The following is a 27,862-nucleotide window of genomic DNA, read 5'->3' as shown; positions in this document are numbered from 1 at the left end:
GAACTCTCCAGCGAGCCAGGCGCTCTAATTGTGCTAATCTTCCGCCGCAGACACACACAAGACGCACACTCCCCCCGCCACTCCCCCCTTGTGCAACTTGTGATTCCAGAGAGCCCTGAAAAGTATGTGCGTGCCCCTCCTCCAGCTCCCTTTCCTACCGGCTGACCCGAGATCCATGCCTGGCAGAACAAGCTCCCAGAAAGCAGCCCGATGACTCTAACCAGGCAGGATTTCGTTGGGCCACTTCCGCGCCCCTGTGAGTTGGGCATCGCCAGCATGGAATGCAGCAACGGCAAAGAGGAAACCATGCTGGAGTCCTTGGCAGCTGGAGAGCCCTTTAGGCCCGTGGAGCCCCCTAAGAAGGCAACGGGGAGGTTGGTGATGCACAGCATGGCTATGTTTGGTCGAGAGTTCTGCTATGCTGTGGAGGCTGCCTTCGTCACACCTGTGCTGCTCAGCGTCGGGCTCCCCAAAAGCCTTTATAGCCTCGTCTGGCTCATAAGCCCCATCCTTGGTTTTGTGCTGCAGCCTGTGGTTGGCTCAGCCAGTGACCACTGCAATTCAGCCTGGGGCAAGCGGAGACCTTACATCCTGGTCCTGGGCATTATGATGCTGGTGGGGATGGCTCTATACCTCAATGGAGAGACAGTTGTCTCAGGTGAGTAACTGAACGCTTTGTTGAGCCATGCAAAATGCACCTTTGTGAATCCGAAGATTGGGGGGGGGGTTGGAAGGGTGGTTTCCTCCCCCCCCCCCGATTGAAAATGCAAGCTTTCTCAACAAGTTTGAAGTTTGCATATTTGGTTATGTGTCTGTGAAGGACTAGCTAGCACTGTAAAAATTAACTAATGTGCTAAATAAATAAAAGACCTCTCACACTACAGGGCTGAACCTTGTGTTTGAAGAAGGCTTGGACGCAAATGCTGTCTGTATTATGCATGCATGTTTGATATGACTGTTGCTGCCACAGTCGCCTCTTTCCAGGCACAGACAGGTTCCAGGAGTAAAGAAAATAATAATAATAATAATTTATTATTTATACTCCGCCCATCTGGCTGGGTTTCCCCAGCCACTCTGGGCAGCTTCCAACAGAACATTAAAATGCAATAATCTGTTAAACATTAAAAGCCTCCCTAAACAGGGCTGCCTTCAGATGTCTTCTAAAGGTCTGATAGTTGTTTTTTTTCTTTGACATCTGGTGGGAGGGCGTTCCACAGGGCGGGTGCCACTACCGAGAAGGCCCTCTGCCTGGTTCCCTGTAACATGGCTTCTCGTAGTGAGGGAACTGCCAGAAGGCCCTTGGCACTGGACCTCAGGAAAGAGCTAATTTGATTTTGAGTTTAATCATTTTAATCATTGTTTATTTCATGAAAAAGTTGAACTATGCTGTGATTCCATGATGCAGAGGCTGATGCTGGCAGAAAGTTACAACAACAGCAATAATAATAATGATGATGATGATGATGATGATGATGATGATGATGGACAGTGTCTGTGAAGCACTTAAAACTCCCAATTAATAAAACACAAATGCTCTTATTGATTGTTCAAGTACTTCACACACACCAGCATGGCGTAGTGGTTATAGTGTTGGACTAGGACCTGGGAGACCAGGGTTCAAATCCCAATGCAGCTATGAAGCTCATTGGGTGACCTTAGGCCAGTCAATCTTGGTGTAGCCTACCTCACAGGGTTCTTGTGAAGATAACATTGGAAGGAAGAGAAATGTGTAGGCCACCTTGACCTCCTTGGGGGAAAGGTGGGATAGAAATGCAATAAATAAACAGTCAGTAATCCCTACAACATCTTTTAGGATCCCTAAATATAAGGTGCTTACAGCAGAGGCACTTAACAACAGGTAACTGGTTTTATTGGAATCACAGAGCAGGAAGGTATCTCAAAGGACATCCAGTCCAACCCTTGCCAATACATCCCTGATGTGGCGGCTGGGTGACCACCTCTTTTGAGCCAGTCTGCTCCATTCTCAGGAAGCTCTTCGTAATGTTTAGTCAGAAACCCCTTTCTTGTAATTTGAGTCCATTAACTGTGGTCTTCCCTTCTGAAGGAATATAAAGCAAATTTGCTCCACCATCTGTGTGGCATTCCTACAGATATATAAAGCTTGCTTTCATATTGTCTCTTAGTTACTCTCTTCTCCTTGCCCAGCTCCATCAACCTATCTTCATAGGATTTGTTCTCTAGAACCCTCCCCATCTTTGTCCCCCTCCTCTATGGAGACACTCTAGTTTAAGGTTACCAGACGTCCCAGTTTCCCGGGGACAGTCCCCAGATTTACAAATCAGTCCCCATACAAAATCCATTGAAAAGTGTCCCCGGATTCATTGAAAAAAAAATCTGGTATTCTTGCTCTAGTTACTTGATAGCATTCTCAAACTGCATTGCCCGTGTAAATAAAGCAAGCAGCTGTGAGTGCTTAAGGTAAAGGTAAAGGGACCCCTGACTGTTAAGTCCAGTTGCAGACGACTCTGGGGTTGCAGCGCTCATCTCGCTTTACTGGCCGAGGGAGCCGGCATTTGTCCGCAGACAGCTTCCGGGTCACGTGGCCAGCATGACTAAGCTGCTTCTGGTGAACCAGAGCAGCGCACAGAAATGCTGTTTACCTTCCCGCCAAAGCGGTACCTATTTATCTGCTTGCACTTTTTGGCTTGCTTTTGAACTACTAGGTTGGCAAGAGCTGGGACCGAACAATGGGAGCTCACCCCATTGCAGGGATTCAAACCGCCGACCTTCTGATCGGCAAGCCCTAGGCTCTGTGAGTGCTTATTTTATCACAATTAAGGACCAATTCATGACACATTCTTTAGAGGCTTTCGAAATGAGGAACTACCTGCAATAACCTTGTGAGGTTCAGCAGTCAAGATGAATGGGCTGTTATAATGGGCTTTCAAACTTCTTTGAAAGTGCTCTGGTAGATTAGAAACCCAATAGATTTTTGACACTGTTAACCCTACACCCCCAGCCACTGACTCAGTAGTCATCCTGCAAAAACAACAGGGAATTCAAGAATGGAGGTGTTGCAATACAATTTCCGAAGTGCTTGGGTGTTGCATTTAAATTGCCTTTGTCCCATTGCAATCAATTGAGTTAAATGGATTTTAACCAAGTGCATTAATACCAACTAAAGTGGTTCAAAGCCAGCTATTCCCTTCCAGTGTGTTATAAGAATCTGTTGTGGAAAATAAAATATAATCAGGTGCCTAATGAAGCCTTTGGTGTGTCATGGCTCAACACATAAATCAACTTGGGCTGTGTGATTTCGGCTTCCAGCTTGCTGCCCCGAGATTGCGACTTCTGCATTACCCAATGAAGCAGAAAACTTAATGGCCTCCACTGCTCCAGTCAGCTTCCCTCTGTCCCTTTGTTATTTCCCTTTCTCATCCAGGTGTATCACACAGAAAGTGGAGCGAGGGAGTGGTGGGTGAAAGGACCAGACCAGAGGGGTGGAATACATTTGGGAAAGAAAAGCTGCAACGATTGAGTCCCCAGCTTTGTTGGCAATAAGTGCAGTGATATAGTTGCCCTAACTGGAACCCAGCATCCCCATTCATGCAACCGAATACTGGAGATATTGCAGTGGTTTCAAGGGCAAGCTATGCAGTAGGGCTGGTGCACATCGTTCATGAGCTGGTACATAGAATGACTTGGGATGATTTAGGATGACAAAAAATGGGGGGGGGGGGTTGAGGAGGTTTTTTTGGGGGGGAGTGAAATGTCCTGGGGGGCAGAGGCAGAAACACAGATGCCAAAGAAGCAGCCTACAGTCCCTATTTTCATCTGAGGAATGTTGGAGGGTACGCAACTGGTATGCGTACCTCTGACAGTGTATCTTACCTTCTCCCACTCAGTTGCTCCAGCCATACGTCTCTGTTCCCTTCTGAAAGAGACTGGCACAGCCAGCTGCAAGGAGGTAAGGTACGAGTGGGTGCAGGTCCATTTTGGAATCTGCTGACACATCAAATGCACAAAAATTAAAAAGTGACAATTGCCGCAATCTTAGAACAATCACAGATTGAGAAGCCCCCAGCATTCCTCTTAGAGATTTCCCGTGCAAGCGATGGCTCTTGTGAGCGAAGAAAGCGACAGAAAATTGCAACTGCATTGGCCCTCAGTACTCCACGGTGTCTAGGAAACGGCTGTAAAGTGAACCAATTTCTTCTTTTGGCAGCTTTGGTTGCAGACAGAGGCACCCAGAGGACCTGGGCTATAGTTATCACCATGCTGGGAGTGGTGCTCTTTGATTTTGCTGCTGACTTCATTGATGGTCCCATCAAGGCGTACTTATTTGATGTCTGCTCTCACCAGGACAAGGAGAAAGGGCTTCATTATCATGCCCTGCTGACAGGTAAAACTCATAGCATCTGAACAATTCTCTTTCCCCTCCCTTTAATCATACAGCACAATGAGGGAGAGGGAAAGGTGGCCGCTGCCTGGAGTTCCTTCCGGTCTTCCCATGCTTAAGCTTCTTGATCAAGTTGGTCATCTGATGCAGTGGTTCAGTAACAAGCATTGTTTAACAGGTCATCTTGTGACCACTGTAGCTGCTACAGAGAGGATCTGGAGGAACAGCTTCTTTTAAAAGAAGTTACATCCTACAATTAAAACTAAAGCCAAACGATCAAGAATTTCCTCCTGCTTTCGGCACGTACTGGGTTGTTATACCGTTCTGTTTTTGCATATTTGTATTTTCCACAATGGGAACTGAAACCCAGCAAAGGGCCAGAGAAGATACAACAGCATAAGCTGTCACATTGACTATAGAAAGTAAGTCCCAATGGGCTTAGTAAAACTTACATCTCAGGAAACTAGATGTGGACTCTACTGCATATTTAAATACTGCTTAGAAGAGTGCAGTTGTCCCATCCTCTCCCCACTCACCCCCAGTGTCTGGTGGGAAATAAATTTGCCTGTCATGCCTTTTGATAGTGCTGCTATCACATGCAATGCAGAGTTTATTTTGCATTTAGATGCAAATCCTCAAGACAAACAAAAGAGATGCCAAGACGTTTGGTGATGGCCGTGCACATTGTGCATTTAAAGCACAGAATACCCGCCGAAGAATCCTGGCAACTGTAGCTTACCCCTCACAAAGCTGCAATTTCCAGCACTCTTAACAAGCTACAGTTCCCAGAACTCTATAGAGAAAGTTATGTGCTTAAAGAATGTACGGTGTTGGGTGTTTGGCCTCAAAGAAGAATAAATACGATTATACTAGGGGAACCTGTGGTCCTCCAGATGTTGGACCCATAATAAATATGAATTTTCTCTTTTTAACTGATCAGTATTTATTGATGTTTTGTTGGTGCTTCTAAGGATACTCTTGTTGATTTTATTATTATATGTTGGACACCATCTTGATATTTTTAAAAATAACTGTGGATTTTAAATAGATAAATAATTCTGGGCTTAAAGATTCCTGCATTGCAGGGGCTGGACTAGATCACTATTGTGGTCCCTTCCAACTACAAGTCTGTCTTTCTATATTTCTATCATACTTGACTAGGGATGGGGGTGGATTTGATTTTGCTTGCATATTAATGTGAAAACTACCTAATTTGTACTAATTCTCCAAACAAACACATGGGAATTTGCTTGCCAAGTGTGTATGTTAGTCCAAACTGCATACAGAAATGTGTTTATAGAGAGAACTTTGCACTGAAACGCCGGTGAATTTTCGCGAGGAGTTAACAAATAACAGTTGGCAAATTGCTGCGGGAATGTGGAGATCTGAATTTAAGAGGGAAATACAAGAAACTGAGTGGAAACAAAATAGACAAATTCATCCATCCTAGAACTTGACCGTTGTCCCTAGTGGCTGGAGATGATGGGCGTCTAAACTCAACAACTTCTGGAGGGTCGTGCAGGCTCCCCACCAGAGTGTATGGGCTCCTTCTAATCCACAGAGGGAGAACCTGTGGTCCTTTAGATGTTGGGCTGTAACTCCCATCACCTCCATCATTGTTCTGTTCCCTCTAATATATAGCCTTGCTCTGAGCTAGGAGGTTCTCCCTACAAGGCCCAGTCCTTATTCACTCATTATGGCTGCTGCTCTCCTCACCTGCCACCCCATCTCACTCTTCTGCTTGTTACCACTTGGATTCTCCATGGCCTGGAACTGGCTGCATACTCTTTACTCCTTTCCCTCCAGGGCCAAGAGTATTTTCATGATTTGGGGGTGGGGTGGGGTGGGGAAGGTCATGAAAGAAAATGCGTTATTTCCCCCCCCCCCAGCTTGGAATATTTTCCCAGAAACTTTCTCCCCACCACAAATGAGAGTTTTTATTTCCTCAAATCCAGTGTCTCTTATGAGGTCAGGTGGTTCTCTGACCTCCAGAGTGACACTGGACAGTGGCGAGAGATGGAAGGAAGCTCCATGTGATTCAAATGCCTGCCGACCACACCGCCACTAAACAAAGAGAAGGTTGTGTCGCATTGCAGTCTAAGTGACGTCAGCCCCTGGCAGTTACTTAAATTGTGGGTTATATATGTAGCTTTGGCCTTTAAAGTATTGCATATCCTGCTAACCATAGTATTTGTGAGTGCATTTTAGGAGCACTTGCAAATGCATGGTAAATGTTACGCTGGCAACTTCCCATGAAGCAAGCTCTTACTAGAATCTGTAGCATCATAACGTAGGAAGGGTCCTTTTCCAGTCCTAGGGCCACATTCCTTTCTGAGTGTATATTTTACTTTTGTACAACAGACTACCCTACAGTGGTACCTCGGGTTACAAACACTTCGGGTTACAAAAGTTTCAGGTTACATACTCCGCTAACCTGGAAGTAGTACCTGGGGTTAAAAACTTTACTTCAGGATGAGAACAGAAATCGTACCATGGCAGCGCGGCGGCAGCGGGAGGCCCCATTTGCTGATGTGGTACCTCAGGTTAAGAACAGTTTCAGGTTAAGAACGGACCTCCGGAACGAATTAACTTCTTAACCAGAGGTACCACTGTACGTTCTACACTCACTCACATGCTGTTAGCAATAAATCACACTGTGTCAGTGAAGTTAACTCTTAATTCAAGGAAGCAGGTTGACTCAGGGGGTCTGGCCTAGTGAGCACAGCAACTCATCCCAGTAGACCTTGCTCCTATGAGGCAGTTGTAAGGACTGAAGGTCCCCGCTTCCCCAAAGTTCACCGCCTCCCCCAGGTTCTTCGCAAGCAGAGACTTCTTCGCCTTGTCTGCCTTTGCTCCTCCCTCTCCCTCTCCTCCCTCTCCATACTTCTGTTGTTGCAGCAGGAGGGGGACACGCCCGGCTTCTTCAGCAACCTGCCTCATCTCTGCCTCTTGACCCTCTTCCTCTCCAGCCTCTGCTTCCGTCTCTGCTTCTGGGACTGCTCTCTGCCACAGCTCACTAAACCTTGTTACCTATTCAGCTTCCAAGACCACTTCCTCCCAGTTGGCTCCCTCTTCTTCCTCTTACCACTCATCTTTGTCCCACCCCTATCAACAACCAACAACAAATAGCTCCCCCCTCCCACAAACACTTTTAAAAGGCCATACATTGTTTATTCAGCAAAGGCCTGGTTATAGAAAAATGCTTTTGCCTGGCACCTAAAGATTTATAGTGAAGGTGCCAGGTGAGGCTCCCTGGGGAAAGCATTCCACAGTTGGGAAGCCACTACAGAAAAGGCCCGTTCTCATGTTGCTACTCTCTGGACCTCTCTTGGAAAGGGCACACAAATAACCTGACATGTTGATGTTAAATACGATTCTACTGTCTTTATTTTTTTGTTCTTTTTTAGGTCTAGGAGGGGCCCTTGGCTACCTTACAGGTGCCATCGATTGGGGGCATACTGTCTTGGGAAAATATTTGGGATCAGAATTCCAGGTGATGTTCTTTTATGCTGCCCTTGTGTTCCTGATTTGCCTTACTGTACACTTGTGCAGTATTCCCGAAACTTCTCTCGCTGACAAGGTAGAATCCGAAGCCCTGCTGAAAACAGCTGAGCCCTATCCATATGGTTCCATAGGAAAAGTCAAGAACGGTTATTTTAACAGCGGATATAATGAAATACGGGTTTTATCTCGGCAAGGGAAGCCCACCCTCAAGGAAGACATTCAGGTAATTGTGCCTTTTTAAGACTGCCACCTCTGCCTTTAATTCTAATATATTTGACATGGTAACCCTGGACCCTCACGTGAAGTGGAAAGTGATGTAATCAGTTTGGAGGATCAGGTTATCCCAAATAAAAATGGAGGCCAGAACATGGGGCTGGGTCCTGACTAAGTAAGTTGTGCCTAGTTCCCATTGAAATCAAAATAACTTCAGTTAAGTCATGACTAACTTGCCCTATCTGCTTCAATGGGACCTACTGTAAGTTTAACTAACTTAGTCTGGTTCCAACTCATTATATTTATGAATGGCCCATTTCCTATACTTTGGGCACGATCTAAAAAAGTTAGTTACGACAGAGGTACTTACTTGCCTGGGAATAAGCCATATTGAACTCAGCTGGACTTATGAGTACGCAAGCACAGGAGTGCATTGTAGGCTCTGTTAAAGGCGGTGAAATTGAATGGGTGGTCCAGACAAACATCACATCACTTTTAGTGGAACTTAACTGCAACACACTTTCACTGGACTGTTCCCCTTGAATATAATCATTAAATTACCCCAGATTACACCAAGGTACTAAGTATCTTGTACGGTGGTTCCTCCCTTCTGACTTGGTGCAGAAATAAGAAATATTGGGCGGGATTCACCTGATCAACCCTTTGGGTGGAAGGACTTTCACTTGTGCAATTGGGCTTCCACTCCCCCTGCACCTCCCAAAATTGGCTTGAAGGTCAGGAGGACTCCCAGAACAGCATGCAAGGAGAAGCTGGAATGGTTGCACTGATGGAACGATTGCAAGAGTGCAATGCTGAATTCCAGACATCAATCTCTGTCTGACTGTTATCTGACAGGCTCTTCATGAAATAAGACCTATTGTGTCACAGTAAATAATATTCTGTGGCCCCCTGTGAATGAAACCCCGTCTGTGGGCTCCTCTTCTAATAGCTTTACATTTAGCTTTACGTTTTTAAAGATAAGTCATTGGCTGCAATCCCAGAGAGCAATATGTGTGCCCAGCTATCTGAGTTCACTGATCTTGATTAACTCTGCTCGGATTCCACGTCTTGCATTTAGCCAAGAAGGATCTTGTATCTTGGCAAAGCATCGCTATGTTCAGTTATCCCCCAGCCAGTTGTCTCTCAAGTTAATGCGTTTAGTGAAAAGGAGTCAGCTGGTCAATACATGCTGCATTCATTACAGATGTCAACAGCTTTTGCATGGTCCTTGGTCTAACAGCGCAGGATTCTGAATTGCATTAAGCATCTGGTGCATTCTACTGAAACACTTTAAAAAACCAGCTCTTTGAAAAAGGACCTGGAAATGGCAGAAAAGAAGTATGTCTGCACCCTGATCCTATGCATGCTTATCTAGAGGCAAGTCCCACTTTGTTCAGTGAGGTTTACTCCCAGATAAATGTGCACAGGATTGCAGCCAGAGTCTGGGGAAAAATGAAACATTAACATGTACTCTGTTTCCTAAAGATATACGAAGAGTCTGATAAGCAAATAATTTTGCATCTAGATCTGAAAATGGCCATGAGTCACCAATGTAAAAACTGACATAACTTTGGCCAGAATCTTCTGAAGTGTTTGTTTTCAAGTGAAGTTGATCTGCATGAATATTTGGTAGCAAGTTGATATATTTTGAAGCCAGTGGGGCTTACATTCTGCTCCTTTGATCACAGCTGTGTTGTGCCAACCTTGTGCCAACAAGGAAGGTGTTTTCTTAGGATTGTGCCAATCTTGTTCCAGGATCTGTAGAAGTGTTTTACATCACTGGCAATGTATACCATGGCGAGCCACTGCTAATCAGAATTCAAAGTACTAGGCCAGATGGATCAATGGTCTGACACTGTTGCTCTGGTGTCTGCTAATCCTTTTCACATCCAAAAAAAAAAAAAAAAATGCATTCAAGGAAATGATGTGAAATGGATTTTTTTTTTTTTGCATTTGTTTATTTCAAGCTTGTTTACCCTGCTATTTAGATGAAAATGCTTCCAGAGTGATTCAGGGCTGCTCCAGGCAATCTATTTATCCAGCCTTCATCTTGATTTGTATGCACAAAGTTTATGCATTGGTTAGACCATGCCCAGACTTTCTTGAACATTTGTTCTCATTTGTTTACGGGGCAGTTATACGACAATGAGCATTCAACATGATATCCTCGTGGGGTGTTTGCATGTCTTCCTGTTAACGATTTGTTCAGCCCTCGCGTTTTAGTGCATTTCCCTGTCACTTTCCTAACTGCAAAAAGTTGTTAAAAAGAGATTTGCTGGATCAGGACAGGTATGCAATAGCATTGCAAGCAACCAGTGTGAACAAAGTAGCGCAAAATTGAATAAGGAAGACTTGATATCCAAATGCATACCAGCTGCATCTGATAAATCAGATAGAGGTGAGCCTTGAGTTTTTGGTTTAGCTAAAACCCCAACTATCCTTGTTTCTTTAGCTCTTTAGCTGTCAGCCAGAGGCAATTCCTGTGGGGTGAGATGTCTTGTTTTACCTTGCCAACCATTCAAAACAGTCTCCTGGAAGTTGCTTTCATGTGCTGATTTATTTTCATGCAAGGCATCCACTCCCACAAACTTCTGCATCATCCATCTGTATCTGGAGAGACAGTGGTGTTACTTTTTATTAATAATTCATCTAATAAGTTTATATTCCAGTAGCATCTACCTCGAGGGAGAATAAGTAGGGTTCCCAGGTGGTCTCCTACCCAGGCAAGAGACCCGACCTAGACCTCCTTAGCCTCAGCAGCACCATCTGCCCACAGACCATGCCCTGAGAGTAGTCCTTTTTTTAAGAATAAGGCCCATCGGCCCATCTAGTCCAGTATCCTTTTCACAAAGTGGCTTACCAGATGCTTAGGGATAGCCTGTAAACTGGACATGAGCGCAACAGCACTCTGCCCACTGTGATTCCCAGCAGATAGTATTCAGAGACATACTGCTTCTGACACAGGCGGTTAGAACATAGCCTAGATCTTCGTGAATTTGTCTAATCCTCTTTTAAAATCATCCAAGTTGGTGGTCATCACTGTCTCCTGTGGGAGCGATTTCCATAGTTTAACTAAGTGCTGCATGAAGAAGTTCTTTCTTTTAACAAAATAAAAAAATAAATAAAGAATTCCTTCCAGTAGCACCTTAGAAACCAACTAAATTTGTTCTTGGTATGAGCTTTCGTGTGCATGCACACTTCTTCAGATACCTTTTAACATTTAGCTTCATTGGATGTGCACAAGTTCTAGTGTTATGAGAGAGGAAGAGAAGGGGGACAAGAGAGCTGAGAAACTGAAGAGTGGAGAGATGGTGGGGGGTGGATCCTCCAGGCTGTTGGGAGCCTTTTCAATGAAACGTTGGAACATCCTTCCTTTCAGGTCCAGAAGCAGATGACCATTAAGTCCCTCTTAAAAGCACTCCTAAGCATGCCTTCCCACTACCGCTGCTTGTGTGTGAGCCATCTGATGGGATGGACAGCTTTCCTTTCCAACATGCTCTTCTTCACTGATTTCATGGGACAGGTACGGAAAAGTAACCATCTTTCCTCTGGGCAAATTCAAATATTCGGATTTAACTTTCACCTGCTTGCTTATGCAGCATGATGGCGAATTTCAACAGTTGTCAACATCAGGAACAGGCAAATTAGATTTACAAGAACAAAAAACGGATGCCTCCAAGCATTCTTCATAGAACTGGGTCCACTGGGTAGCTGGATTTTTCATCTTTTACTTTTTTTAAAAAAAGGTTTCTGCTGTTTTTAATCTACTGCAGTCTCCAACATATGAAAACGGCAGTCATAAAAACACAAAGGTTTCCATTTGTGTTCTAAATGTTTGATTCCCCTTCACCTCACTCTTGGAATCTATGGAACTGACAAATCATACCATACATTTTAAAGTTAGAAACTAGCAGTTAATTGTTTTGTTTACCACATTAACGTATGCGGCATTTCTAACAGAAATAAACCTGACATTTCAGGCTCTCTGTTTGATGCTATTCAGACTTGTATGTGGGTTTTTCAAGTCTGATCCTTCCCACTTGTTAGTGGAGGTTGTCACTGCACTGGCGCTACTAAGGACAGGATAACCAATGAGACCATTTTGGCTGTGAGTCCTGGAAGACCTGCTCCCTGCCTTGCAGGCCCTTTCCCACCTGGGTTGTTGCTGTTAATTTTCCGTATGTTTAGTTTGGATCTTATGATTTACTGTATGTGGAAATTGTTCAGTTTGGTTGTGTACTTTTTGATGTCTTGTTGATTGTTTATAACTGCTTTTGCTATGTTTGTAGTGGTGTAATTTTGTACATGTTGTAAGCTGCCTTGAGCATGGTTTTAACTTTGGAAAGCCAAACATAGTCTGCCTCACAAGCGAGTATTGGAAACCATGTTCAAGTTGCACATTACAATCCTGGTTTTCAGGCAAGAGAGTAAGCAATGAGTTGTATCATTAGTCCTACTCAAAGTCAACCCATTGAAATGAATGGGCATGCCTAACATAGGTCCATTAATTTCAATAGGTCTGCTGTGAGTACTGGTATATCTTAGTTGGGTACTGCCCTATGACTTAGCAAGAACTGGGACCACGTGTTTCTTTTGTTAGGGGAGAAAGATGGAAAGGGAAATGCATGAGCCCCAGGTTAGTTATTGTGATGCCAAGCCATGGTGTGTGAAAAGACACAGAGTAGCATTGTGCTGCTGGAAAGCCTGTCTGAAACAGAGGCCAGACCACAATACTATCAATTCTTGGCCCTGCGTAATTGGCAGAAAATTGGCTGACAATGCATATCACCATCACCATCATAATTAAAGTCACCAACATCAAATAAACACAGATGCAGCCCTGTGCACATTTGCTTGGAAGCCAGTATTTTGTGTCCTGTTTTATTTAGAGGCATGATTACCAGCACAGCTTGTTCTTATCCTTTTCTATTTTGGCACACTGCAGATTGTATTCAATGGTGATCCTTATGCACCTCATAACTCCACAGCGTACCTAACCTACGAAAGGGGAGTAGAGGTCGGATGCTGGGGGATGTGTATCAACGCCATCTCTTCCTCGCTTTATTCCTGTGAGTACTACCAACAAATGGATCACTTGCGATATGACCAAAATATAAAGTGCATTCATACAGGCGGGGCATTTTGCCTACATTCTCTCTGTGACCATACAACAACTTTGTAAGGTTGGTCGATATTATTTATGCCCACATTACAGAAGCAAAGTTGAGGCTGTGAGAATGGTGAGTTGTGCCAAGGCTTCCTGGTGATGCCATGACAGAGGCAAGGTTCAGAAACAGGGCTTTGTGGTAGAGCACATGCTCTACAACCATTCAGAAGAAGAAGAAGAAGAAGAAGAAGAAGAAGAAGAAGAAGAAGAAGAAGAAGAAGAAGAAGAAGAAGAAGAAGCAACAACATTTCGGCTAATAAAATACTGACAATATTTTTATAACACTATACTGTTTCAAAATTCATAAACAGAAGACATATAATTTGTGCACAAATTAATAAGAATCAAATATATGTTCCTTGAACAGGAATCATAGGAGTGGTAAGTCACTGTCAAAGATCTCTGAAATGGAGGCAGAATGCCTTGGGTGCTCCAAGTAAAGCAGCAGACAGCAAATAACATGTCCCGTGAACAGTAATGGTAGGAGTATAAGGTATAAGGTAGTTTCAAGCTTCTTTCATTGATATGCGTGGTAAGACCCAAAGTGTAGTCTGGAGGTGGGAAATAAAGTTTTTAGCTGCTTGAAACCAAGCAGATTTCATATGCAAGCTCCTTGGAGGAAGCGAGGTACAATTAGTCAGTATGATTCTGTCAACAGCTTCACTTTGAAGGAAGGTAATAGCATTTTCAAAGATATTGCAGACGTTTCGCACTCCAGTTTGATCTACGTGAAACAATACATAAATCTTGCTAAATAAAATAATGTTCAGCAATGTTTCCAATGGTTTCCTTTTAGACAGAAATCTCCTAACCCTTTCCCAATCTTTTTCTTCCAACAGATTTGCAGAAAGCGCTTCTGCCTTACATTGGGTTAAAGGGACTTTACTTCATTGGATACCTGCTTTTTGGGCTAGGCACTGGCTTCATTGGACTCTTTCCCAAGGTGTATTCTACTTTGGCCCTCTGTTCCCTCTTTGGCGTAATGTCCAGCACATTATACACGGTGCCATTCAACCTCATTGCTGATTATCACAAGGAGGAGGAGGAAGAGGTAAGTTAGAAGGGATGGTTGTTGTCAGATCCTTTCCTATAGCATCCTTGTTGCAACGCCTGTGCCTTTCCCTCCCCACTCCTTTTCTGGATGCTACGCAAGAAGTGAGTGCAGAAGCCTACAGCCAGGTTGCCTGTCTTTATTGCTCACACCTTGAAAGTCAGCTGACGGTACCTGAGACCTGCTCTTCTAGACTTTCTGCTTAAAATCTCAGGGGGAAATAAATAGTGCTAAAAACCAGTACAGTAGGCCTTAGAGTAACCACTTCTGTATCACGGGGGTGGGGGGACACAATCAGATTTGCATTAAATCTGCATACACTGATTTAAAGGTAAAGGGACCCCTGACCATTAGGTCCAGTTGTGTCCGACTCTGGGGTTGTGGCGCTCATCTTGCGTTACTGGCCGAGGGAGCAGGCGTACAGCTTCCGGGTCACGTGGCCAGCATGACAAAGCCGCTGCTGGCAAACCAGAGCAGCACACGAAAACGCCGTTTACCTTCCTGCCAGAGTGGTACCTATTTATCTACTTGCACTTTGTCGTGCTTTTAAACTGCTAGGTGGGCAGGAGCAGGGACCGAGCAACGGGAGCTCACCCCCTCGCGGGGATTCGAACCGCCGACCTTCTGATCGGCAAGTCCTAGGCTCTGTGGTTTAACCCACAGCGCCACCCGCGTCCCATACACTGATTTAGACCAGTGTTATCTACTGAATAGCAGCAACTCTCCCAAATCTCAGGCAGAGGTCTTCCCCACGTTTTGTTACCTGGATTCCTTTTAAATGGCAATACCAAGGAGTGAACCTGGGTCCATCTGACAGGAAAGCTCATGCTCTATTTCTGATTAATATTCAGCAGTGGTGCCTACAGTGGGTGCCCTCCAGATATTGGCATTGCTGCTCCTTATCTGTATGGGGGTGGTCTTTCATTTCTTCACCTTTCTTGTAATAAATGAGGCTTTGCGCACAGTATTCTTTGCTCGCAATATTTTGTTGCAACGTCATCCACGGAATGGGATGAAAATAATCCCACCAAGAATTAAATTTTATTGGCTACAATAAGCCTGGATCAGCAGATGTTTTGAAGGCAAGGGAGGGCTGCTCAAGGAGCAGAGTTTCATTATAGAAGTCAAGGCTGAACATATCTCAGCCTCTTGAGTTAGCTTGTTCACTAATTATCAGAAGAAGCTGCGGAGACTGAACTTTTTCAAGGATGTTAGATTTTGTGTGGTTTTTAGAGGACTTGAGAGTTCATCAAGTGGAAAGCACTGCAAAGCCCAATGTTTCATATTTTAGTTGTGGGAAATTGCAGTCAAACTAATGTGGTAGTTAGTGCATGACGGGGTTAAGACCAGAGACGACTGTTCCTAAATTCAGCCACATTATGCTCCCCCTCCACAACCTCCATGAGGGAGAAAGTGAAACTTATTTTATTTCCTTTCCTCACTCTTTCCGTGCCATGTAACAGACCAGGATGCATTACGTTCTGTATATTGCACCTGTGTTCTCTTTGCTACTGCATGGAACAATGCATGAACCAGACTTTTGGACTTTGTAGGTAAATTTTTTAAATCTTACTTAACCATATGTGGTCTGCTCATTGCAAGAAGGGGGGGGCAAGCACTGTAAGCAAACTAAACAGGATATGAAAAGGGTCTTAACAACCTGTATTCCATGTTATAATGCTGCTTAACTCTGAGAGTGTTTTTAACTCTACCAGGGTCTCTCTCCCGCTGGAGAGGGCACCCAGCCAATTCTTTTGTTAATTACCTACACGGGGCTCATAGCTACTTTCCTCCCACATACTAGTGGAATTCATTTTTCATAGAAAAAAGTCTTGGTAACCTTAGCTTGTTGTCACGATACATTTGCAGACATTTGATAACTAACTTCTTTGCTGAACTTTACGCCCTTCTGTTAACATAAGGCCACACAGCGGTCAGAAAACTGGGGAGATCTGGATCCACTGAGCTATGAAATTCACTGGTTGATCCTGGACCAATCGCCATCTCTCAATGTAATCTACTTCACAGAGTTGTTGTGGGATAAAATGGAGAGGGGGGGACTGTATATGCTTAATTTTATTTCCAAAATCCCCCCTCTCTTTTTTTTGGTGTAGCGGTTAGGAGCGGCAGACTCGTAATCTGGGGAACCGGGTTCGTGTCTCCGCTCCTCCACATGCAGCTGCTGGGTGACCTTGGGCTAGTCACACTTCTCTGAAGTCTCTCAGCCCCACTCACCTCACAGAGTGTTTGTTGTGGGGGAGGAAGGGAAAGGAGAATGTTAGCCGCTTTGAGACTCCTTCGGGTAGTAAAAAGCGGGATATCAAATCCAAACTCTTCTTCTTCTCTCTCACACACACATGCTGCTTTATTTCTGTAGAGGAAAGGCAGGATACAATTGTAAAAAATATTTTTTAAAATTTTTTTTATTTGATATGATGGCACTAGAAAGGGACTTCAATTGCATGCTCTGTAACAAAAGAGTTTTTATCTCCAACTTTCTAAGGGCAATTATGGTTCAACAAATAAGGTAGTGTATCATTCATGACAAGCCCAGACCACCACAAACCCATTTTATTTATTTATTTTATGAAAAATGCACTTCACATTGACCTTGCAATGCTTTTAATTTATCATTCAGAAAGCACTCTTGTTCCCTGTTAAGTGTGAATTGAATGACTCTTCAGTCAAGTGCCCTGGATTTCAATGTAAGCTAGTAGGGAAACATCATACTTCAAAGGAGCTTTAGATTTACTCCCCCAAAGCCCAGAGGACACAGCATTTAACAGAACCTTATGAACTATCCATGGAGCACAAGGCAGAGTTTAACAGCCGTGCAGTCTAGCAAGTGGGGGAAAGTTTTAGCAAGGACTTCAAGAGAAATCCCCTTTCAAAACCAATGAAGCCAAATGCCAATTTCTGTAAAGAAGTTGATTCCGGGAAAGGCTAGGTACATTCTACCAGCCTGGGTAGGGTTTCAGAGTATGTGCAGAGTTCCTTGGTCTGTGCGACTGTTCCCTATTCTGTGCGGTTCCAACAGCCCAGAGGCTGTTTCACAAAATTGGGAGGGGGACACACCTCATGTCCCCACCAGAGCTTTAAATCATGCCACTTATCGTAGGCGCAAGAACAAAGCCTTGCCTTGCTTGATCACCAAGACTGTGTAGTATTTGAACAGCAGAGATTCAAGCAGTGAAACGATCAGCGCAGGATTGTATGGTCGGCTGTGCCTTGTTTGATGGAGTTCTTTTATCTGCTTGCTTTCAGGGCCAGACCGGAGGACAAGCTGGAGAACACAAACGAGGAAAAGGTGTGGACTGTGCTGCCCTCACTTGCATGGTCCAGCTGGCGCAGATCATTGTTGGGGTGGGCCTGGGCTTCCTGGTCAGCGCTGCTGGGAGCGTGGTGGTGGTGGTGATCTCTGCCTCTGCAATCGCTTTACTGGGCTGCTGCTTTGTAGCGTTCTTTGTTCGCTACGTGGAAGAGAACAATAAATAGTCGAAGCTTGGGAGAAGCTGCTGTCTTTGAGAAAGGGAGAAGCACGGTTGTTCTCGGCTTGCTGTACCCACACTAGTTATTTCTGTAGCAAGTGTTTGCTTTGTGTGTTTTCTGGAAACGTTTGAGGGCACTAGTTCTCCCACACAGTTTAGGCTGGTCTACACTATGGACTTAAACTGGTTTAAAGGGCATCCCTTCTCAGCGAATCACGTGTGCTGTATTTCTGTGATGAGGACTGCAGACCTGAAACTATTTCCCTCCATGCATAGTCTTCTTCTTTTTAAGCAAACAAGAATCCTAGATGTCAGCTAGTGTGTTTTTCACTTTTCAAAACCAGAGTGCATATCATACATACAACATACAAATCCTTTATTCGACCGATAGTCAGAAAGAAGAAACATTTCTCAATACAAAATTATAAAACTAAAGACATCAGAGGGATACACAATTAAAAATAGGACAGCACTAGTAAACCTCATACAGATAACCCACATCGAGGCATTCGATTTTGCGCTTCCGACACTTGAGCGCCAGGAAGAGGAATTTAGCCACAGATAAGGCTATTTTCCCAGTGGGCTTATTCAGCAGATATGCTACCTACCTTTCTCTTAATCGAGAGCTAAACTGAGATAAATATGGGGCTATGAGATACTGCCTCATAGCCCCATATCCAGGCTCTCTTAGGCAGCATCCAAAAGGGGGCTTAATAATTCAAATGGGTTGTTCAGATTTCACAAACAGGGAGAAATGTGGACTAGCAGAGGGGCGTCCCAACCTGTGGTCCGTGGCATGTCTGTGGATTTGTGGTTGAACATGTGAGTTGGCACATCCATCGTGTTACATATCCATAAGGGGTTTTTAATTGAATTTTACTTGCTTCTTATTTCTTATATTGCATTTTCTTGTAATACATTTTGAGTTCTATGGAATTCAATAAAAGACAATAGATAAGAAATAAAGGAAGCAACAACGATACAATTCAAAATCACACAGCATCTAGCACAGCACATTGCTGTCGCTACAACACACCTACAACAGACAGAAAGATCATTAAATGGTTCGCCAAGACCCTCAGCCATTTTAAAGTGGTTTATTGGGGTGGTGGAACCACTGGGCAGACATTTTGATGCCAACAATGAATGCCATGTGGACACTGGAAAACGGTTGCGCTGATTCCACACTAGGGGTGTGGGTTACTGGTCTAGTGTGGTGACAGCAAAGGGCTAAAACAGTTCTGATGCTAGAGATCCCTGAATGGATCTTCCAATTTATTTATTTTGTATTTTATAAAGCTGGAGCCCTTTTTTTTTCACTTGATCAGCAATGGTGAGGAAGGGTTTTGTCATTCTTTCCATGCCCCACACCCCAGCTATATAGGCACAATGGATGATAACTTATATCAGAAAGAGTTAAACACCCTTTCCCTTAGTACAACTGCTCTGATAAAAAGTAGAACATCCTCAACATATCTGCTTAAAAAAAATTTTTTTTTAACTTTCATCCTGAGCTACCCATATTATTTCTGTCTTGGCCTTAAAAGGTTGGAGTGTAACCCTGGAAGTCTCCAGTTCAAGTCAAGCTTTGAACAGTGAAAGGGAAGTGTGGGAAATCTTGTGAATATTGAGGTTTTCTAGCCATTTTAAAGATTTCAACAGACCAAGTGGAAAATATCAAAAAAAAAATTGTCATGAGGGCTTTCCTTAGGGTGGAGGGAGATGTGGTGGGGCACATTTACATCTGTGGTTTAAAAAAGGCATTACATTTGGACATTTGCTAAATGCATTCAGTCAGATTGGACATTTACTGGTGAATGCAGCACATTTACCAGTACATATAAACAGTCTCTTGGTGATATCTTGGAAGATGCCTATATTGATCAAATTTTTGACACTTACCATAGCACACACAAAGTGACAGGGCTTCCATCAAGATAGCACTCATTGGACTTTTGGCCTGAAAACCGTTTTGGCTGTTAGGACTCACCCTCTCAAGAGAATGCAGAAATAACGGAGAATGTTTCTGACCATGTGCAGAGAGCATTCCTTCATCATTAGGTCACTACAGTTACCTCATACACCCTTAAGATTAGGGCAGGGTTTCCAGACAAACTTTTGGTAGCTCTCTGGATACAAATGAACCACAGACTGGAAGTAATAGTATAAGAACAGATCCAAGGCAGGGAGTCTGAATCCTGACTCCCTAGTGGGAACTGAATTGGCTTCAGTTGCTTTTCTCCACATTCAGAACTACTCCCTAATGTTAGAAACCTCACACTCCTTTCAACAGGTAGGTAGCCGTGTTGGTCTGCCGTAGTCGAAACAAAATATTTTTTTTAAAAAAAATTCCTTCCAGTAGCACCTTAGAGACCAACTAAGTTTGTTACTGGTATGAGCTTTCGTGTGCATGCACACTCCTTTCAACATCTTTGAAAAAAGTTTCTCTTTAGAAATGCTCTTGGCAGTCTAGCCAAAAACACACAGGCTTCCCTTCTGAAAAAACAAATGTAAAAATGCCTACTATTAAACAAAATTAAATATCAGTCCTCCCAACAAAAGCAATCTACTGCGACAGGATTTTTATTTCATTTTATTTTTGTCCATACATACAAAGTTGCTCCTGCCACCCTTCAGCTTTTGAAAAATGATAGGCATTCAGCAACTGCACTCAAGTGACAATTATTTTAAGCCTTCCAGGAACGGTATAATTCAGTTCCCATTTCAGCACCTACTGAAGCGATCTGTGGAAAAGCAGAAATGAAAAAGGGCTGGTGATTATATCTAACAGCAAAGTGTGCTTGGTGCAGTCAACCTATATCTAGGTTCTGGCTGTTCATACTTTAGACCAGGGTTTTCCTAAACTTAAGTATCCAGCTGTTTTTGAACTCCCATCATCCCTAGCTAGCAAGACTAGTGGTCAGGGATGATGGGAACTGTAGTCCAAAAACACTGCTTTAGACCAAGAGTGGCTTTGCCATGGCCCTCCAGATGTCATCTCTGACCACTGGCCATGCTGGCTGGGGTTGATGACATTTGGAGTCTAATCACATCTAGAGGGCCACAGGTTTTCCCCACCCCCAGTTTAGATTATCTGTCACTCAAGCAACAACATCTATATACTATATAACATATATGTTCCAGTAGAGAGAGGTATCTTCCTTTGCTTGCCACCAGCTAAACTACTCTCAAAGGGGTGTGAGCAGGAAGCTGCCTAATCTCATGCCAGACCATCTAGTTCAGAACCGTCTTCACTGGCTGGAAACAGCTCTCCAGGGTCTCAGGCAAGAGTCTCTCTCAGCCCTACCTGGAGATGCCAGGGATTGAACCTGGGACCTTCTGCGTGCAAAGCAGATGCTCTACCACTGAGCTACAGCCTTTCCCCAACCCAGTGGACCTAGGATTGGCAGAACAAGGGACTTCTGGAGGTAGCAAGTCAAGAGAAGGAGCAACTGTGAGGACAGGTGGTGTCAGGATGCCAAGAGGACTTGAAGGAAGTGGGTGGTGGGAAAAAGAGATCAGGGGCAGAAAATAGGAGCTGGGGGAAAGAGGACAGGAAGCAGGAAGGTGGTAGGGTTAGGGAGGGAGATATAGGAGTTTGAATGAGGTGGGAAATGAAGAATGGTAGCATTTTGTTATTACTTTGAACGGGAGTGCCATCAGGGCAAGACTTTGGGGCAGATGTGCAAGGGTCCTTGAGTAGGAGCCCCACCCAAAAAACCAGCACATCTGTCTTACCACATATTGAAGCAAATGAAAACATACATTACCTTCCAGAAAACTACTAAGTCTGGAGCCCGCCCACCCCCCTTCCAAATAAGATAATTTAGCCCAGAATTTAACTTTCACAATAACTGGTTGGTGTCAGCCGAGTCAGTGGGTGAGCAATGGACATGTCCATAGTAATTCAACTCTGTTGCTAGGTGAATATTTCCCCAAATTACATAGCACGTATTTAGTGCTTGAAATTGTTTCAAGCACTTCCTATACATTGTCATCCTGTAAGTTGGGAATATTGGGAGGGGGGGGGGTGGAATCAAATTGCTAAGGCAATTACCGGTATTCCACTGTGTAAGCATTTCTGCTTGGGCAACAGAATCTTCTCCCCTTCTCTTTCCCCTGGCCAACATGCCCCCCCAAAATCTATTCTAGGGGCTGCCTCAGATTTTAGAAGGATGCATGCAGGTGAAGGAGAACTGAGCTGGAATAGTTTACTTGGTAGAGCATGAGACTCTTACTCTCAGGGTTGTGGGTTCGACCCCCACATTGGGCAAATGATTCCTGCATTGCAGGGGGCTGGACTAGATGACTCTTCCAATTCTAAGATTCTATGAGAGAAAGGAAAGTCCCCATTGCACAAGTGGAAATCCTTGCACCAACGGGACTCGTTAGTGGAATACCACCCATTCATATTACATGCTATGTGGGAGAAGGAAGGAAAATGGCTTACTTATGGCCATCTAATGCATCTATGGCAGAGGCTATTTTACCAGACAGTGTGTGGAGAACCATAACTCAGTGGTACAGCACATACTTTGGATGCAAAGGGTCCCCATTTCAACCCCTGGGCATTTCAAGATAGATCTGCAAAAAATATCCCATCTGAAATCCCGAAGAGCTGTTGCCAGCAAGTGGAGGGAATCCTGTGCCAGACAGGATCCTGCATTCCTTTCGAGAGGTTTGCTTTGGTCTGCAGCCCAAAGTAACAATGCTTGCATCATATTTGCCAATGGGGTAGAAGTGTTCTTTGCAGTCATGACACTTGAAGGCAGGTGACTGAAAGAGCCTTAGACTCTTCTCTTTGTGCTAATGTGATGGTAGCATAGATCTAGTATGAATGCAGTGGATAGCAGAGGAGAGAAATTTGCCTGACACACACACACAATACCTCTGTTGCTGGGGAGCAAAAGGAGAACCAACCATTCACTTCTCCCCATTTTCTATTTTTTTCTTGTTTAAGAAAGTAGATGTGCACTCTTGAACCAAAGAGGCATGCCCAGCTTTGCAACTAAAGGTAAAGCAGATTTAATGAAATGTTAGGAGTTTGCAGTAGGAGAAAGCTTGCCAGGTTTGGTTTTTGAAATTCAAATGGACGACACAAGCATCTGAGGAGTGCCCTAATTCTAGAACAGTCAGTTTTGTGCACAAAGGCACACGCATCAACACAAGAAAGATACTTGAAGTTTAAGTGTCTTTCTGCTGAGCAGAGGGATTGATTCTTTCCAGGCAATGCTTGGCTGCAGATAAGGCTTTACGAAGTAATAAGAGTGCTCTGTGTAATATGCATATGGTGGTTTAATAATCTACAGATAACAAGGTTCATACCTTTGATACAGAATTTTTTTAATACAAAACATTTTGCCTTGAAACATCCTTTCCCCCCAGACCCAGAACATCATCCCAGGTATTTAGTTCACATTAATTTCCAGGAATAGCGTACTCCAACATTGCAACAAGCAGTCTTTGGTGCAATCCCAGCCCTTGGTGTGAACACGGTGTTGCTACAGTAGTAGCCATGGAGAATGGAGCATTCCATAGAAATCAAAATTGGAGAGAATCATATCTCTGCATGGATGGGGGTAAATGGTGGCAAAGAATGTAAGAGCTAAGATTTTGAAAACAGGGAGTCAGGAGAAGGAGGAAATCTGTTCAAGTGTGAAGTCCAAGACTTTTAGGTAGTAAATGAGTCTTAGGTAGAAATTTTGCCACCAGGTATACTGGAGAGAGAATCTTTCCAGAAGCTGGTCAAGAAAAGGGCAATCACTTCAATTGTTAAACATTTCCACGAAGGGCAGCTCAACCAACGTGATTAGTCATTACAGCCAAATAGAACTTCCATGTCCAGTGGCAGTGTACCACCAAATACAAAACACTGGGGTCAAACAGCAGGAAAGGGATTTTGCCTCTTATGGGACATGTTCCTTGCCACTGTTGGAACCAGGATGCTGCCCTCAAAGGAGCTTTTTTTCTGTTCTGGAATCCAGGTTTGGCAGGAAAAGCCTGTTGTATGTCAGCTCCTGGATCTTTTACAACCTTCCTCACAAAATGAGTTTGCGCCACCATCTGGTCTCAACCACCCACCTTGGCAGCACAGCTTTAATTTTTCAAAAATTTTTATAGTGCTCTTTTGAAATCCCAGATATCCTCTGCAAGTTCGCAAACTGAATCATCTCAGAAAAAAAGGTTATGTTTGTGCTATATTTCCAAGAGAAGCCATTTCCAGGAGAACAGCCATATTAGTCTGTTGCAGCAAAAAAACAGAACAAAAAAAACACCCGAGAAAAGAAACTTGTGGCACCTTCAACACAACTGCACTGGTTCAGCATATTAGCTTTCATGGACTAAGGTTCATTCATCAGATGCATCCGAAACTACAACCCTGCTTCCTCTTAATCCCTCTCCCTTTGAATTGAAGGTTCACACCAGGATTAGAGCAAGATATGCCACAGACCTGTTATCTCTTTCCCTCTCACCTTCAACTGTCCCCTTAAGAAGAACACAGATCCCAATATGGGCACTCAGAACATGGAACATACTTAGAGAAGTCCCTGAGAAACCTTCCTCTATAGACAAGCCTCTCATCCCCAACAATATGTAATAGCCAGCCAAATCCCCCCTCCCATAAGGTGCAGGAACTCCATCTTCCTGATTCCTGTAAAACCAGAAAGTCCCCAGGAATGGATTTAAATACCTTGCTTCCCCTGGACCAGTCCAGAAACTCACTACCTTAAGACAACTCCTTCTGCTGTCATGGGGAAGCACTACTACAGAGCCGGCTCTTCCATTAGGCAGAGTGAAGCAGCTGTCCCAGGTGTGGATGCTGGAGGACAGAAGAGTGTACCCCTTAAGCTAGCTAGCCTACTGCCCTCTATTGTGGTGAATATCACTATCCTCCCATCATCACCAGCGTTGAAGTAAAATTAAACTGCCAATCTGGCCAAGTTCAGTATATAGAACTAGGGGTTGGGATGAAGGATCTTGTCCTTTGCATCCTGCAGCAAACTGTATTGGGCTGGCCCTGATTTCCTAAATGCCACCACCCCCCACACACCTTTATTTGGGGGAAGGGTGGGAGAGCGTCTGCCTTGCATATAGAAAGTCCCTGGTTCAGTCTCCAGGCAGGGCAGAGAATGTCCTCGGTCTGCAGCCCTGGATAAATGCTGCCCATCAGCAGAGACAATACTGAGACAGATGGACCACTGGTCTGACTCAGCTCCCTATGTTCCCATTCCCTGAATTATGGAACAGCCCTACACACATTTCCTATGGGATGCGAGTGGTGATGTGGTCTAAACCACTAAGCCTCTTGGGGTTGCCGATCGGAAGGTCGGCGGTTCGAATCCGCAAGACGGGGTGAGTTCCCATTGCTCTGTCCTAGCTCCTGCCAACCTAGCGGTTTGAAAGCACGCCAGTGCAAGTAGATAAATAGGTACTGCTGCAGCAGGAAGGTAAATGGTGCTTCCGCGCGCTCTAGTTTCCATCACAGTGTTCCATTGCACCAGAAGTAGTTTAGTCATGGTGGCCACATGACCCGGAAAGCTGTCCGTTCCCTTGGCCTGAAAGTGAGATGAGCGCTGCAACCCCATAGTCGCCTTTGACTGGACTTAACCACCCAGGGATCCTTTACCTTTTTTTACACATTTCCCTCCCCCCTTTGGGAATGGAACAATCCAAGGAGCACATTGCTTGGCTCCCCCACTCCACCAAGATGGGGTGCGCTCCAACACAGACCCTGACTTGTTGACCCTGGAGATCCACGGTCTCACTCAGCCCCTTAAGCTTATAAATGCAGTTCAGCCGACGTGGTGGTGGGCAAGAAGTCAGAGCGGCTACTGTAGACCACCACCCCGGGGGGATATGAGATGATGTCAGGCAAGCTGACTGCTGCAGGAGCAGCTGGAGCAGCAGAAACAGCCCTGGGGTCAATGGGCATCAGGGTGTGCAAGGCTTGCTCCTCATGCTCAGGTTTGGTGGTGGCAGTGAAGGGGCGCATGGCCGTGAGCGAAGGCGAAGTGATCCTCCACAGCAACCTCTTGAGGGCCTTGCGGAACTCCCTGCGCATGAGGCAGTAGAAGATGGGGTTGAGGCAGCTGTTGGAGTAGGCCAGGCAGATGGTGACGGGGAACAGGTAGGTCTGGGAGAAGAAGTAGGCATTGCTGAAGGGCAGCACGTTGAGCTTGATGAAAATGCCCCAGATGGTGAGCGCCTGGTTGGGAAGCCAGCAAAGGAAGAAGGAGAGCACCACAATGGTCACCGATTTCGTCACCTTGGACCGGCGCTTGGTGCTGGGACCGCAGGAGCTGGAGCCCATGTGCCTGTCACTGATGAAGCGCACCAGCAACAAGTAGCAGAGGGTGATGATGCCCAGGGGCAAGAGGAAGCCCAGCAGCACCTTCTGGGCATGGTACAGCCCCAGCCAGAAGGGGGTATTGTTGCCTTGGCTGTCAGGGAACTTGACCAGGCAGAACTCCTCCTCCGTGTAGATGGTGGAGGTGGTGGAGTAGATGCCAGTGGGCAGGGAAGCCAGGATGGCCACCAGCCAGATGAGGAAGCACAGCCACTTGGCCGAAGTGCATCCCCCACAAAGTCCGCCGGGCCTTTTGCTCTTCAGGGCAGAGGCCACTGAGTGGTAGCGGGCCACGCTCATGGCTGTGAGGAAGAAGACGCTGGCATACATGCTCACCGTGGTCACGTAGGAGAGGATCTTGCACATGGCGTTGCCAAAGAGCCAGGTGAAGTCCAAGGCGTTCTCCACCGCCCAGAAGGGCAGGGTCAGCACAAACTGGAAGTCAGTGGCGGCCAGGCAGGTCACAAAGAGGTTGATGGAGGACTTGTTCCAGCCTTGCTTGCTTTTCATCAGGTAGAGCACGAGGAGGTTCCCCACTAGCCCCAGGGCACACACCACGGAGTAGATGATGGAGATGAAGACCCTCAGGACAAGCGAGCCGCTCCCTTGCGGCCCATCGGCTCGCTCCAGGTGGACGAGGCTCCTCCAAAGCTCCTGCAGGGACGCGTTGCTCCGGTTGCTCGACAGCCTCTCCTCGAGGAAGCTGGAGAAGAAGGAGCCCAGCGCGTCTCCGGGCTCCACGTCCTTCATGCTTGCAGCCAGGGAGCAGTAGCTGTAGTCACACGGGGCATCCATCATCCCATGGCAGACGGGAGCTTCGGCCCGTCTCTACCCTACCGACCGAGCTAGAAGGCAACGAGGGCGGCTCCTACAAAAGTCCCGGACGAGGATCCTGCAGAGAACTTTTCACAAGGATGAAGGTGCGCTGCCGGCCGGGTCTCCCTTCTGCTAAACTCACATGGACCACGAGGTGGTAGGAGGGATGCGCGTTGCCAAACGACCAGCACCGATCCAAAGGCGGTTGCAAAAGGAGCTTTTCAGATCCAAAGGCGGCGGGCAGACAGCCCCCCCCCCCAAATGCATTCGCTGGGAAGTGACCCAGCCGCTGCTCTGACTTTGTTGGGTGATCTCCAGAAAGCAACCCCTGTCGGATGCCTCTTGTCGGCTGCACAGAAGGAGCTGGGATAGGAATCGGGTCTCGGAATGGCACGGCGTCTCGCTGGTCTTTGGAAGCGGAGCCTCTCCGGATTCTTCCGATCTGGCCGCAACTGCCGCCAGAGTGCTGCCTTCCGCTCTGGTGCAGTCATTCATATACAGCTCTGCCTTTCTGCCCCCGCTGCTTGCGCTTCAGAGTGCGCGCGCAGCTACGCGCCCGGGGAGCTCTCCAAGGTGCCGAAAAGGTAGCGCCAGTTGCGCCCGTCTCTGTCCCACTTCTTGCCCTGCTGCAGCCAAATTAAGTGGCACTGCTGAAATACCTGACTGACAGAACTTCAACAATGGTTTTATTTTTGACGCCGGTATGCCAACAGCGTGCTTTTCTTCATTCCTTCCTTTCCTTTTCACTGATTTTCTGCATGGGCAACGCACAGATCCTTGCGTTAAAAAACAGGCAGTGTTTGTATTTTAACCTGTAAATTTAATATAGAAACCTCCACGGGTTCTTGTTTTCAACAGAGCGCGTGTTCCTGCTTTGAGAAAATCTTTTCCATACTTGTGGGGTGGGGCCCGTTTC

General features: G+C 45.4%; 2 protein-coding genes and 1 non-coding gene across 4 annotated transcripts; 1 reads left to right on the top strand and 2 right to left on the bottom strand.

The window, feature by feature from the left end:
• The first annotated feature begins 33 nt into the window (after positions 1 to 33).
• On the top strand, positions 34 to 17,816 carry SLC45A2 (solute carrier family 45 member 2). Of its 2 annotated transcripts, none has more exons than XM_033164556.1 (7): positions 34 to 658; positions 4,187 to 4,363; positions 7,768 to 8,087; positions 11,457 to 11,600; positions 13,023 to 13,146; positions 14,084 to 14,290; positions 17,558 to 17,816. In XM_033164556.1, the coding sequence occupies exons 1-7, from the start codon at positions 211 to 213 to the stop codon at positions 17,788 to 17,790; spliced, it is 1,653 nt and encodes a 550-aa protein (XP_033020447.1). In that variant the 5' UTR covers positions 34 to 210; the 3' UTR covers positions 17,791 to 17,816. The 2 variants fall into 2 exon arrangements, with proteins under 2 accessions (XP_033020447.1, XP_033020446.1); XM_033164555.1 differs by having other exon boundaries at positions 35 to 658; positions 14,084 to 14,295; positions 17,560 to 17,816.
• A 3,275-nt stretch (positions 17,817 to 21,091) lies between these two features.
• Positions 21,092 to 21,163, bottom strand: TRNAA-UGC. Its single transcript has one exon. It is a non-coding gene; the product is annotated as a tRNA-Ala (tRNA).
• A 4,249-nt stretch (positions 21,164 to 25,412) lies between these two features.
• RXFP3 (relaxin family peptide receptor 3) lies at positions 25,413 to 27,192 on the bottom strand. Its single transcript, XM_033164667.1, has one exon. It carries the CDS (start codon positions 26,926 to 26,928, stop codon positions 25,564 to 25,566), a length of 1,365 nt encoding a protein of 454 aa, XP_033020558.1. The 5' UTR covers positions 26,929 to 27,192; the 3' UTR covers positions 25,413 to 25,563.
• Between the last annotated feature and the right edge of the window lie 670 nt (positions 27,193 to 27,862).

The sequence above is a fragment of the Lacerta agilis genome, chromosome 11, assembly GCF_009819535.1.
Source record: "Lacerta agilis isolate rLacAgi1 chromosome 11, rLacAgi1.pri, whole genome shotgun sequence".
Classification (NCBI taxonomy): domain Eukaryota; kingdom Metazoa; phylum Chordata; class Lepidosauria; order Squamata; family Lacertidae; genus Lacerta; species Lacerta agilis.
Note: the sequence above shows the minus strand (reverse complement) of the source record. Positions and strands in the feature narration are given on the sequence as shown.

What these genes read in the sequence shown, in the direction of transcription:
- SLC45A2 (XM_033164555.1), top strand. Translation starts at nt 211, where the DNA reads ATGACTCTAACCAGGCAGGATTTCGTTGGGCCACTTCCGCGCCCCTGT. An exon ending in TGGAGAGACAGTTGTCTCAG is followed by an intron (nt 659 to 4,186) that starts GTGAGTAACTGA and finishes TTCTTTTGGCAG; the next exon opens with CTTTGGTTGCAGACAGAGGC. An exon ending in TCACTGATTTCATGGGACAG is followed by an intron (nt 11,601 to 13,022) that starts GTACGGAAAAGT and finishes GGCACACTGCAG; the next exon opens with ATTGTATTCAATGGTGATCC.
- RXFP3 (XM_033164667.1), bottom strand. Translation starts at nt 26,928, where the DNA reads ATGATGGATGCCCCGTGTGACTACAGCTACTGCTCCCTGGCTGCAAGC.